Below are 13,722 nucleotides of genomic sequence, written 5' to 3' on the forward strand. Positions count from 1 at the left end.
GGACAGAGACAGAGAGAGGACAGAGACAGGACAGAGACACAGACAGAGAGAGGACAGACACAGACAGAGAGGACAGAGACAGAGAGAGGACAGAGACACAGAGACAGAGAGAGGACAGAGACAGAGACAGAGACAGAGACACAGACAGAGAGAGGACAGAGAGAGACAGACACAGACAGAGGACAGAGACACAGACAGAGAGAGGACAGAGACACAGACACAGAGACACAGACAGAGAGAGGACAGACGACAGACGACAGACAGAGAGAGACAGAGAGAGACAGAGAGAGACAGAGAGAGGAGAGAGAGAGAGGAGAGAGAGACAGAGACAGAGAGACAGAGAGAGAGAGAGAGAGAGAGCGTGCGACAGAGTTTTATTCAATTTTGCAACAATACACTATCAATAGTAGTGAAGGCTGAATTATTTGATACAGTTTAGAGCTGTTATAACATAAAGACACACACCTCACCCCTCCTCTGTCCAGGGTGGTAGTGGTGGGGGCAGGGGGGTTGTAGGGGACGGCCGTAGATTTCCCCAAGTGGTCACCCTTGCAGGAGTTCACCGTGGTTACTGTGGCAACCGAGAGCTGTGAGCTGACGGATGCCACGGAGCGGACCAAGGAAACGGATAGCGGCTCTAGCTTGACCCTGTCTCCATTCTGCAGCTGCAGGAAGAGAGAGGAGGGAGCGACGGGGAGGGAGGTATAGAGGGACGGTGGGAGGGAGGGATAGAGGGACAGTGGGAGAGAGGTATAGAGGGACGGTGGGAGGGAGGGATAGAGGGACAGTGGGAGAGAGGTATAGAGGGACGGGGGAGGAGGTATAGAGGGGCAGGGGAGAGGTATAGAGGGACGGTGGGAGGGAGGGGAGGGGCGGTGGGAGGAAGGGATAGAGGGACAGGAGAGGGTATAGAGGGACGGGGGGGAGGTATAGAGGGACGGTGGGAGGGAGGGGAGGGGCAGGGAGAGAGGTATAGAGGGGCAGGGAGAGAGGTATAGAGGGACAGGGAGAGAGGTATAGAGGGACAGGGAGAGAGGTATAGAGGGACAGGGAGAGAGGTATAGAGGGACAGTGGGAGGGAGGGATAGAGGGGCAGGGGGGAAAGGACAGCATGCAGTCAGAACAGATGCAGTAAGATATCAGAGCAAGGAGGGTAGCTGTCCAAAACCAAACATGGACCATCTCCAACTCTAAACAAAATATTGCTTCAGACAAGGCAGGCCTTGAGGTAATTCAGAAAACACAAACCTGTCATATAAATAATGCCATCGTTCATAAGTCATAGCTGTTCATAATAAATGATCAATGAAGCATTTGTTTTTCTCAATGGAAAGCATGTACACTGAGTATACAAAACATCCATGACATAGACTAACCAGGTGAATCCAGGTGAAAGACATAAGGGATCATATAACTAGTTAGTATAGGTACCAGGTGCACCAGTTTGTGTCAAGAACTGCAACGCTGCTGTGTTTTTCACACTCAACAGTTTCCCGTGTGTATCAAGAATGTTCTACCACCCAAATCACATCCAGCCAACTTGACACAACTGTGGGAAGCGTTTGAGTCAACATGGACCAGCATCCCTGTGGAACGTTTGACACCTTGTATAGTCCATAACCCTGACAAATTGAGGCTATTCTGAATGTTTTGTACACAGTGTAAGTGGCCACTCTTTAGTAGGGCATTATCATAGCATTACAATGTCATGCATTATCATTCATCCCACTTTTTAGGAGTGATTCATTTCTGTGAATAGTCGCCACTTTGTTCAGATCTTATTCACCTGTAGTACAACCTTAGACCTATCAGGCTGCATTCCCCTGTAGTACAACCTTAGACCTAGCAGGCTGCATTCCCCTGTAGTACAACCTTAGACCTAGCAGGCTGCATTCTCCTGTAGTACAACCTTAGACCTAGCAGGCTGCATTCACCTGTAGTACAACCTTAGACCTAGCAGGCTGCATTCTCCTGTAGTACAACCTTAGACCTAGCAGGCTGCATTCACCTGTAGTACAACCTTAGACCTAGCAGGCTGCATTCCCCTGTAGTACAACACAACTTCCTTGCAATCTTTGATGATGGGTCGAAATTTGATGTTCTCTAAATTTCAGGTTGCTTGCGTCTTACTTGTTCTTCATTAGTTAACGGAGGAGGAGGAGGAGAGGTACCCATAGGATCTATCTCTTGTAGAGACACATCATGACTTCATGTTGTTGTTTTATATTAGTTCAATACATGCTGCTCATCTTAAATCACTGAATAGTTGTGTGATTGTGTGAGTTCTTCAGTGTTTACAAAGTATGATCCAAATGTAGTTGTATCAGGGCAAAGACAAAGACTTTGGTGTATAACAAGATACTGTCAGTGTAGAGCTTGACTTGTGTAGAGACGGAGGGGTCCTGGCCACCATCCCATTGACAGCCCGACTAACCCCAAAACTGACCCTTGCCTTAACCAAACCCTTAACCCTAAATGTAATTTGAACCAATTCAGAAATTAAATATTGGTTTGGACAACAGCCATGTCTCCTTGACTTGCGTGACACCTAGAGGCTGCAGTGTTGAATTGCAAGAGGGAAGAAGACCATAAAGTCCCTGGTGAAAAGAGCCTCTATCTGGGCTGAAAGAGGGGCAGGACTCTCTACCTGATCCACCTCTACCTGGTTAATGGATAACAACAGTAGTGATTGACGGATTGACTCCCTACCACACGTGTCAAACTCGTCCCACAGAGGGGCAAGTATCTACGGGTTCTCTCCACCCTTGTACTTGATTGATTAATTAAGGTCACCAATTAGTAAATAACTCCCCCTCACCTGGTTGTCTAGGTCTAAATAAATTGAAAGGAAAAAGCAAAAAACCCACAGACACTCAGCCCTCCGTGGAATGAGTTTGACACCCCTGCCCTACCTGAGCCACCTCTCCCTGGGTGATGGGCTGGGTCTGGCAGCGGGAGTTTGCCCTACCTGAGCCACCTCTCCCTGGGTGATGGGCTGGGTCTGGCAGCGGGAGTTTGCCCTACCTGAGCCACCTCTCCCTGGGTGATGGGCTGGGTCTGGAAGTGGGAGTTTGCCCTACCTGAGCCACCTCTCCCTGGGTGATGGGCTGGGTCTGGAAGCGGGAGTTTGCCCTACCTGAGCCACCTCTCCCTGGGTGATGGGCTGGGTCTGGAAGCGGGAGTTTGCCCTACGCTGGCGGGTGTCCACCCTGGAGGCCCCAGACCCCTTAGTGGCAGGCTTGGAGGGCTGCGTGGACAGCTGGTTGAACAGGGCCATCTTCTCCACCAGGCTGGGACAGGAGAGGAGATGGTAATCAGTGGGTGTGACCCAAATAGCACCGTATTCCCTAAATAGGCTGCTTTTACTCAGGCGGCCCAATTCTGATATTTTGCCACTAATTGGTATTTTGGCCAAATCAGATCAGGTCTTTTGGCCAAATCAGATCAGGTCTTTTGGCCAAATCAGATCAGGTCTTTTGCAAATCACTTTGATGTGGTTTACTTTTGGGCGGCTCCAAGCACACTTTCATTTGTTTTACACAAGAGAGTAAGGTTGTGTCCCAAATGGCACCAATGGGCCCTGGTCAAAAGTACTGCACTATACAGTACAGAGCTTAGGGTGCCATTTGGGATTGAGACAATGTGCTCAACTCCTAGTCTACCTGTACCTGAGAGTGGAGAGGTCAGGCTCATCTGGATCCAGGTCCTCCATCATCCTCTCAGGCCCTGGTCCTTCTCCTGCCTGCCTTGACTGGGCCTCCCTCTCCTGCTCCCCCATGCTCCGCACCCTGGAGCCGTGCTGTGACGCCTCCTGCAAGCTGGGAGGAGGAACCACACACACACACAATGAGTGCATGTTGTGCTGCTTTGGGTAACAGCTGCAGGGCCATATGTAATGCATGTACTGTACAATTGAAGGACAATCTCTAGACAATGTTGACATTCTGGGTGAGTAACTAGTCAAACACATTCTGTCAAAACAACATCGTTAAGTCAGATAAACGTATCCTATGAATAGCACCAAGGTAAATAACTAATTCCTGATCAAAGCAAGGTCTGCATCCCGATTCTCCACCCCCTTGCAATTGCACACAGCCTGTCATGGATATAAAAGCACAGGATTGGTCGAGAGCGCAGCGGTCAGAATGATGTAAGCATTGGCAAGTGCATACTTTTGGAGAAGGGTGGAGACTCGGGATGCAGCCATGGCAACAGCAGTTATAAGTAGATGTGTTTCGACGACACTGAAGTAGTTACTCAAACTGCCGATGCTGTTGGCCATCTGTAGTAGAGAATATTAGACGTTTGGTTCGGTCAACATCTTAAGTTTATCCTCGGTCAGTAAACAAACCGGGTGCTACACTCCCCCCACACGGGAACCTGACCGATGCACTGAGCCTCAGCCAGCATCACAAGACGTGTGACACATTTCAACATATGAACTTGAAGAGACAGTTTACCCACATCACAAAATTACATCTGGAGACAGTGGTCAGGTAAACAAAACCAAAGCATGGATTCCTGCATAACCTTGAACATAGACGACTTACAGGGTAAGGAAACACAATGTCATTTTGTAATTTGGGTGAACTATCCCTTTAAGAGTATAAACAATTGTGAAGGCAGTGATGCTGAGAAAAATGTTGAAAGATACTTAAGTGAAGAATATATTGTGTTCGAACAAGCTTCTTCCCCCTATAGTTCCTTGGCGTCCACCTCAACAAACTAACATGGACACCAAGACAGTCGTGAAGAGGACACATCACCAACAAACTAACAAGGACACCAAGACAGTCGTGAAGAGGACACATCACCAACAAACTAACAAGGACACCAAGACAGTCGTGAAGAGGACACATCAAACAAACTAACATGGTCCAAGGACACCAAGACAGTCATGAAGAGGGCACATCACCAACAAACTAACATGGTCCAAGCACACCAAGACAGTTGTGAAGGGGCACATCACCAAGAAACTAACATGGACACCAAGACAGTCATGAAGAGGGCACATCACAAACAAACTAACATGGTCCAAGGACACCAAGACAGTCGTGAAGAGGGCACATCACCAACAAACTAACATGGTCCAAGCACACCAAGACAGTCGTGAAGAGGACACATCACCAACAAACTAACATGGTCCAAGCACACCAAGACAGTCGTGAAGAGGACACATCACCAACAAACTAACATGGTCCAAGCACACCAAGACAGTCGTGAAGAGGACACATCACCAACAAACTAACATGGTCCAAGCACACCAAGACAGTCGTGAAGAGGACACATCACCACCAAACTAACATGGTCCAAACACACCAAGACAGTCGTGAAGAGGACACATCACCACCAAACTAACATGGTCCAAGCACACCAAGACAGTCGTGAAGAGGACACATCACCACCAAACTAACATGGTCCAAACACACCAAGACAGTCGTGAAGAGGACACATCACCACCAAACTAACATGGTCCAAGCACACCAAGACAGTCGTGAAGAGGACACATCACCAACAAACTAACATGGTTCAAGCACACCAAGACAGTCGTGAAGAGGACACATCACCAACAAACTAACATGGTCCAAGCACACCAAGACAGTCGTGAAGAGGACACATCACCACCAAACTAACATGGTCCAAACACACCAAGACAGTCGTGAAGAGGACACATCACCACCAAACGAACATGGTCCAAGCACACCAAGACAGTCGTGAAGAGGGCACGACAAAAACCTAGGACACATCACCAACAAACTAACATGGTTCAAGCACACCAAGACAGTCGTGAAGAGGACACATCACCACCAAACGAACATGGTCCAAGCACACCAAGACAGTCGTGAAGAGGACACATCACCAACAAACTAACATGGTTCAAGCACACCAAGACAGTCGTGAAGAGGACACATCACCAACAAACTAACATGGTCCAAGCACACCAAGACAGTCGTGAAGAGGACACATCACCACCAAACTAACATGGTCCAAACACACCAAGACAGTCGTGAAGAGGACACATCACCACCAAACGAACATGGTCCAAGCACACCAAGACAGTCGTGAAGAGGACACATCACCAACAAACTAACATGGTCCAAGCACACCAAGACAGTCGTGAAGAGGGCACATCCCCAAAACTAACATGGTCCAAGCACACCAAGACAGTTGTGAAGAGGGCACGACAAAAACCTAGGACACATCACCAACAAACTAACATGGTTCAAGCACACCAAGACAGTCGTGAAGAGGACACATCACCACCAAACGAACATGGTCCAAGCACACCAAGACAGTCGTGAAGAGGACACATCACCACCAAACTAACATGGTTCAAGCACACCAAGACAGTCGTGAAGAGGGCACGACAAAAACCTAGGACACATCACCAACAAACTAACATGGTTCAAGCACACCAAGACAGTCGTGAAGAGGACACATCACCAACAAACTAACATGGTTCAAGCACACCAAGACAGTCGTGAAGAGGGCACATCACCAACAAACTAACATGGTTCAAGCACACCAAGACAGTCGTGAAGAGGGCACATCACCAACAAACTAACATGGTCCAAGCACACCAAGACAGTTGTGAAGAGGGCACGACAAAAACCTAGGACACATCACCAACAAACTAACATGGTTCAAGCACACCAAGACAGTCGTGAAGAGGACACATCACCAACAAACTAACATGGTTCAAGCACACCAAGACAGTCGTGAAGAGGGCACATCACCAACAAACTAACATGGTTCAAGCACACCAAGACAGTCGTGAAGAGGGCACATCACCAACAAACTAACATGGTCCAAGCACACCAAGACAGTTGTGAAGAGGGCACGACAAAAACCTAGGACACATCACCAACAAACTAACATGGTTCAAGCACACCAAGACAGTCGTGAAGAGGACACATCACCACCAAACGAACATGGTCCAAGCACACCAAGACAGTCGTGAAGAGGACACATCACCAACAAACTAACATGGTCCAAGCACACCAAGACAGTCGTGAAGAGGGCACGACAAAAACCTATTCCCACTCAGGAGACTGAAAAGATTTGGCATGGGTCCTCAGATCCTCAAAAGGTTTTACAGCTGCACCATGGAAAGCATCCTGACAGGTTGCATCACTGCCTGGTATGGCAACTGCTCGGCCTCCGACCGCAAAGCACAGGGGTTAGTGCGTACGGCCCAGTACATCACCAGGGACAAGCTTCCTGCCATCCAGGACCTCTATACCAGGCGATGCCAGTGGAAGGCCCTAAAAATAGTCAAAGACTCCAGCCACCCTAGTCATAGACTGTTCTCTCTGCTACCGCAAGCGGTACAGGAGTGGTACCAGAGTGGTACCAGAGTAGTACCAGAGTGGTAAGTCTAGGTCCAAGAGGCAAGAGGCTTCTAAACAGCTTCTACCCACAAGCCTCCTGAACAGCTAATCAAATGGCTACCCAGACTACTTGCATTTCCCTTCCCCTTCTATCTTGCTGCTACTCTGTTATTATCTATGCATAGTCACGTTAATAACACTACCTACATGTACATATTACCTCAATTACCTCGACACCGTTCCACCCGCACCTTGCCCCTGTACCGGTAGCCCCTGTATATAGCCTCCACATTGACCCTGTACCCCCTGTATATAGCCTCCACATTGACCCTGTACCGGTAGCCCCTGTATATAGCCTCCACATTGACTCTGTACCGGTAGCCCTGTATATAGCCTCCACATTGACTCTGTACCGGTAGCCCCTGTATATAGCCTCCACATTGACCCTGTACCGGAAGCCCCTGTATATAGCCTCCACATTGACCCTGTACCGGTACCCCCTGTATATAGCCTCCACATTGACCCTGTACCGGTAGCCACTGTATATAGCCTCCACATTGACTCTGTACCGGTAGCCACTGTATATAGCCTCCACATTGACTCTGTACCGTAATACCCTGTATATAGCCTCCACATTGACTCTGTACCGGTAGCCCATGTATATAGCCTCCACATTGACTCTGTACCGGTAGCCCCTGTATATAGTCTCCACATTGACTCTGTACCGGTAGCCCCTGTATATAGCCTCCACATTGACTCTGTACCAGTAGCCCCTGTATATAGCCTCCACATTGACTCTGTACTGGTAGCCCCTGTATATAGCCTCCACATTGACTCTCTACCGGTACCCCTGTATATAGCCTCCACATTGACTCTCTACCGGTACCCCTGTATATAGCCTCCACATTGACTCTGTACCGGTACCCCTGTATATAGCCTCCACATTGACTCTGTACCGTTAGCCCCTGTATATAGCCTCCACATTGACTCTGTACCGGTACCCCCTGTATATAGCCTCCACATTGACTCTGTACCGTAACACCCTGTATATAGCCTCCACATTGACTCTGTACCCCTGTATATAGCCTAACACCCTGTATATAGCCTCCACATTGACTCTGTACCGTAACACCCTGTATATAGCCTCCACATTGACTCTGTACCGTAACACCCTGTATATAGCCTCCACATTGACCCTGTACCGGTACCCCCTGTATATAGCCTCCACATTGACTCTGTACCGGTACCCCTGTAGCCTCCCCCTGTAAATAGCCTCCACATTGACTCTGTACCGGTACCCCTGTATATAGCCTCCACATTGACCCTGTACCGGTACCCCCTGTATATAGCCTCCACATTGACTCTGTACCGGTACCCCTGTATATAGCCTCCACATTGACCCTGTACCGGTACCCCCTGTATATAGCCTCCACATTGACCCTGTACCGGTACCCCTGTATATAGCCTCCACATTGACTCTGTACCGTAATACCCTGTATATAGCCTCCACATTGACTCTACCGTAATACCCTGTATATAGCCTCCACATTGACTCTGTACCGGTAGCCCCTGTATATAGCCTCCACATTGACTCTGTACCGTAACACCCTGTATATAGCCTCCACATTGACTCTGTACCGTAACACCCTGTATATAGCCTCCACATTGACTCTGTACCGTAACACCCTGTATATAGCCTCCACATTGACTCTGTACCGTAACACCCTGTATATAGCCTCCACATTGACTCTGTACCGTAACACCCTGTATATAGCCTCCACATTGACTCTGTACCGGTACCCCTGTATATAGCCTCCACTTGGACTCTGTACCGGTACCGGTACCCCTGTATATAGCCTCCACATGGACTCTGTACCTGTACCGGTACCCCTGTATATAGCCTCCACATTGACCCTGTACCGGTACCCCCTGTATATAGCCTCCACATTGACTCTGTACCCCTGTATATAGCCTCCACATTGACTCTGTACCGTAACACCCTGTATATAGCCTCCACATTGACTCTGTACCGTAACACCCTGTATATAGCCTCCACATTGACTCTGTACCAGTAGCCCCTGTATATAGCCTCCACATTGACTCTGTACCGGTAGCCCCCTGTATACCCCTGTATATAGCCTCCACATTGACTCTTTACCGTAACACCCTGTATATAGCCACCACATGGACTCTGTACCGGTACCCCTGTATATAGCCTCCACATTGACTCTGTACCGGTACCCCTGTATATAGCCTCCACATTGACCCTGTACCGGTACCCCCTGTATATAGCCTCCACATTGACTCTGTACCGTAATACCCTGTATATAGCCTCCACATTGACCCTGTATATAGCCTCCACATTGACCCTGTACCGGTACCCCTGTATATAGCCTCCACATTGACCCTGTACCGGTACCCCCTGTATATAGCCTCCACATTGACTCTGTACCGTAATACCCTGTATATAGCCTCCACATTGACCCTGTACCGGTACCCCCTGTATATAGCCTCCACATTGACTCTGTACCGTAACCCCTGTATATAGCCTCCACATTGACTCTGTACCGTAACCCCTGTATATAGCCTCCACATTGACTCTGTACCGTAACCCCCTGTATATAGCCTCCACATTGACTCTGTACCGGTAGCCCCTGTATATAGCCTCCACATTGACTCTGTACCGGTACCCCTGTATATAGCCTCCACATTGACTCTGTACCGTAACACCCTGTATATAGCCTCCACATGGACTCTGTACCGGTACCCCTGTATATAGCCTCCACATTGACTCTGTACCGTAATACCCTGTATATAGCCTCCACATTGACTCTGTACCATAATACCCTGTATATAGCCTCCACATTGACTCTGTACCGTAATACCCTGTATAAAGCCCTGCTATTGTTATTTACAGCTGCTCTTGAATTATTTGTTATTATTATTGATTTTTTCTGTTACTTTTTTTGTGTGTATTTTCTTAGAACTGCATTTTTGATTAAGGGCTTATAAGTAAGCATTTCACTGTAAGGTCTACTACACCTGTTGTATTCAGCATTTCACTGTAAGGTCTACTACACCTGTTGTATTCAGCATTTCACTGTAAGGTCTACTACACCTGTTGTATTCAGCATTTCACTGTAAGGTCTACTACACCTGTTGTATTCAGCATTTCACTGTAAGGTCTACTACACCTGTTGTATTCAGCATTTCACTGTAAGGTCTACTACACCTGTTGTATTCAGTATTTCACTGTAAGGTCTACTACACCTGTTGTATTCAGCATTTCACTGTAAGGTCTACTACACCTGTTGTATTCAGCATTTCACTGTAAGGTCTACTACACCTGTTGTATTCAGCATTTCACTGTAAGGTCTACTACACCTGTTGTATTCAGCATTTCACTGTAAGGTCTACTACACCTGTTGTATTCAGCATTTCACTGTAAGGTCTACTACACCTGTTGTATTCAGCATTTCACTGTAAGGTCTACTACACCTGTTGTATTCGGCGCATGTGACATAACATTTGATTTTATAGACGGGTTGGCTGACAACGTCACGAATATGTGTTGTTATGTCAGATAGCTAGTAACAATGACAGGAAGCAGCCTTGTGGAGAATTGTAGGTGTTTTGTTTCAGCTCGTTGTATCTTGTTACTGATACCATGACTTATTTTGAGTATTTTGACTGGTGCCATGTCTATGCTAAATGTGGCAAAAATTCACCAGATAGCTAACCAACAACTGTAGCAATCATTTTGAGAGACAACAAGTGCTCATTGTGCAAATGTATTTATGTTTTCAACAAACATTTGGAGACTAAATAGTTGACATGTTGTCAACAATCTAATCCAACCCCACCAGTTTTTTTGCCCCATAGTTCTGCAGACCTCTCTATATCAGTATTAGAATCTCTTGAGCTGACAGCTGTTTTGCACTGTTTAGTTATGGCTGTATTCATCAAACTAGCAATAAAGTCATATTTTGAATAATGTATGTTTCCCCACCACAGAAAGCTATGGCATTTGGCTTTCACCTGGAATTGTTTATTAAGGTTTGAGAGAAAAGAAAAAAAACTTTCAACCCATATGCTCTAGTACATTGGGGTCGGCAGGTAGCCTAGTGGTTAGAGGCCGGTAGCCTGGTGGCTAGAGGCCGGTAGCCTGGTGGTTACAGGCCGGTAGCCTGGTGGTTACAGGCCGGTAGCCTGGTGGTTACAGGCCGGTAGCCTGGTGGTTACAGGCCGGTAGCCTAGTGGTTACAGGCCGGTAGCCTAGTGGTTACAGGCCGGTAGCCTAGTGGTTACAGGCCGGTAGCCTAGTGGTTACAGGCCGGTAGCCTAGTGGTTAGAGCGTTGGACTTGTAACTGTAATGTTGCAAGATCGAATCCCCGAGCCGACAAGGTAAAAATCTGTCGTTCTGCAGTTAACCCACAAGGCGGTTGACCCACTGTTCCTAGGCCGTCATCAAAAATAAAAATTTGTTCTTAACTGACTTGGCTAGTTAAATAAAAGGTTAAAAAAAAAAAAAAAAAAAACGTCTATGGAGGTTCACACCAAAGATGTGTATAAACCTTAGGTGACAAACATGGGTCGCTGTATTGAAGACACAAGGTGCAGCCATCTTGGTACTCCTCTTCAATTGTAAAACAAGATTTTGGAAGCATTAGAAATGCATTTATTAAAATTACAGACACCTTAATGTAGACTTTTAAATTAGATTATGTGAGATATACAAATAAAATACATTTTCCTTAAAGTATTTTATTAGAGTACTAATGTTACTGTCCCCACTACAAAAACAAATACTTCAATACATGTTATTTTGTATTTTAATTGAAATACTGTAGAATTCCATTCATTTCTATGGGAAGACTGTTCCAACTAAGGGGGTGTCAATATGGCCGACCGGTGGCTTCAAAGCCTCTGAATGGCCAATATTTAGCATCAGCAATCCAGGGTTTATACATGTCATTGGTTCACACAGCTATTCAAGGGAAACAAGCCAGCAGCATGCAAGTGAGTTAGCAAAAATAGCAAGGTAATGTGAGACACCTGAACACGACCAACAGCAGAAGGCACTGTGGAGCAGACAGCTGCCTGCCCAATCCATTCATCCTGTATCCTCAGTCGACCTGACAAATCCATTCATCCTGTATCCTCAGTCGACCTGTATCCTCAGTCTACCTGACAAATCCATTCATCCTGTATCCTCAGTCGACCTGACAAATCCATTCATCCTGTATCCCTCAGTCGACCTGACAAATCCATTCATCCTGTATCCTCAGTCGACCTGACAAATCCATTCATCCATTCATCCTGACAAATCCATTCATCCTCATCCTCGACCTGACAAATCCATTCATCCTGTATCCTCAGTCGACCTGACAAATCCATTCATCCTGTATCCTCAGTCGACCTGTATCCTCAGTCTACCTGACAAATCCATTCATCCTGTATCCTCAGTCGACCTGACAAATCCATTCATCCTGTATCCTCAGTCGACCTGACAAATCCATTCATCCTGTATCCTCAGTCGACCTGACAAATCCATTCATCCTGTATCCTCGGTCGACCTGACAAATCCATTCATCCTGTATCCTCAGTCGACCTGACAAATCCATTCATCCTGTATCCTCGGTCGACCTGACAAATCCATTCATCCTGTATCCTCGGTCTACCTGACAAATCCATTCATCCTGTATCCTCAGTCGACCTGACAAATCCATTCAGCCTGTATCCTCAGTCGACCTGACAAATCCATTCAGCCTGTATCCTTAGAGAGAAGGGATCGGCATGTTTGATGGAGGTGGGGGCAAGAAAAATAAATAAATCATAACTCCTCATGACATGCATACCCACAGTCAGAGGGCCCACTAGCCTTCACACAGTCAGAGGGCCCACTAGCCTTCACACAGTCAGAGGGCCCACTAGCCTTTAGCTGGCACTAAGCTAAATGTTTTAGCGGCCACCCTCTTGACAGTGGACAGAATTTTATTTTTTTTTTTTAAACAGTTTTAAAGCAAGTTTGCTGCAATTCTACACATTGTGGGGGAGAGAAGATTTAGCCACTTTAAAACTGATTTCATGCAATTCTACTCATTTTGCCATTGGGCGGAGAAAAGGCTTGCAGTTTTTCATATGATATCTGAGTGAGTGAGAGTGACGATATCAAACGATATCAAATGATTACTACAGGTTTAAATAGACCCCCCTTACCAATCTAAAATATTTTTGCTGACATAAGAGAGAACTGTTGATACACAACCAAATTTTGAAATTTGCACCTTGTGTATTCTACTATTCGAACTCTCAATAGTAAGTTGAGACCCGGACTGAGTTCCTAAAAAATAAATACAAAATCAAATGTTTTGGTGTGATCGGGGGCAT

At 46.8% G+C, this 13,722-nt stretch overlaps 1 protein-coding gene across 1 annotated transcript in view; it reads right to left on the reverse strand.

The window, feature by feature from the left end:
• LOC112260878 (supervillin) overlaps nucleotides 1-13,722 on the reverse strand; it is a 118,776-nt gene that overhangs the window by 48,346 nt on the left and 56,708 nt on the right. Inside the window, exons 11-13 of the mRNA XM_042329049.1 lie at nucleotides 3,669-3,818; nucleotides 3,137-3,290; nucleotides 466-665 (exon numbers count right to left, since the gene is read on the reverse strand). Coding sequence (XP_042184983.1) covers nucleotides 466-665; nucleotides 3,137-3,290; nucleotides 3,669-3,818 — 504 coding nt within the window. The remainder of the gene's footprint in view (nucleotides 1-465; nucleotides 666-3,136; nucleotides 3,291-3,668; nucleotides 3,819-13,722) is intronic.

Source organism: Oncorhynchus tshawytscha, linkage group LG10 (genome assembly GCF_018296145.1).
Source record: "Oncorhynchus tshawytscha isolate Ot180627B linkage group LG10, Otsh_v2.0, whole genome shotgun sequence".
Taxonomy (NCBI): domain Eukaryota; kingdom Metazoa; phylum Chordata; class Actinopteri; order Salmoniformes; family Salmonidae; genus Oncorhynchus; species Oncorhynchus tshawytscha.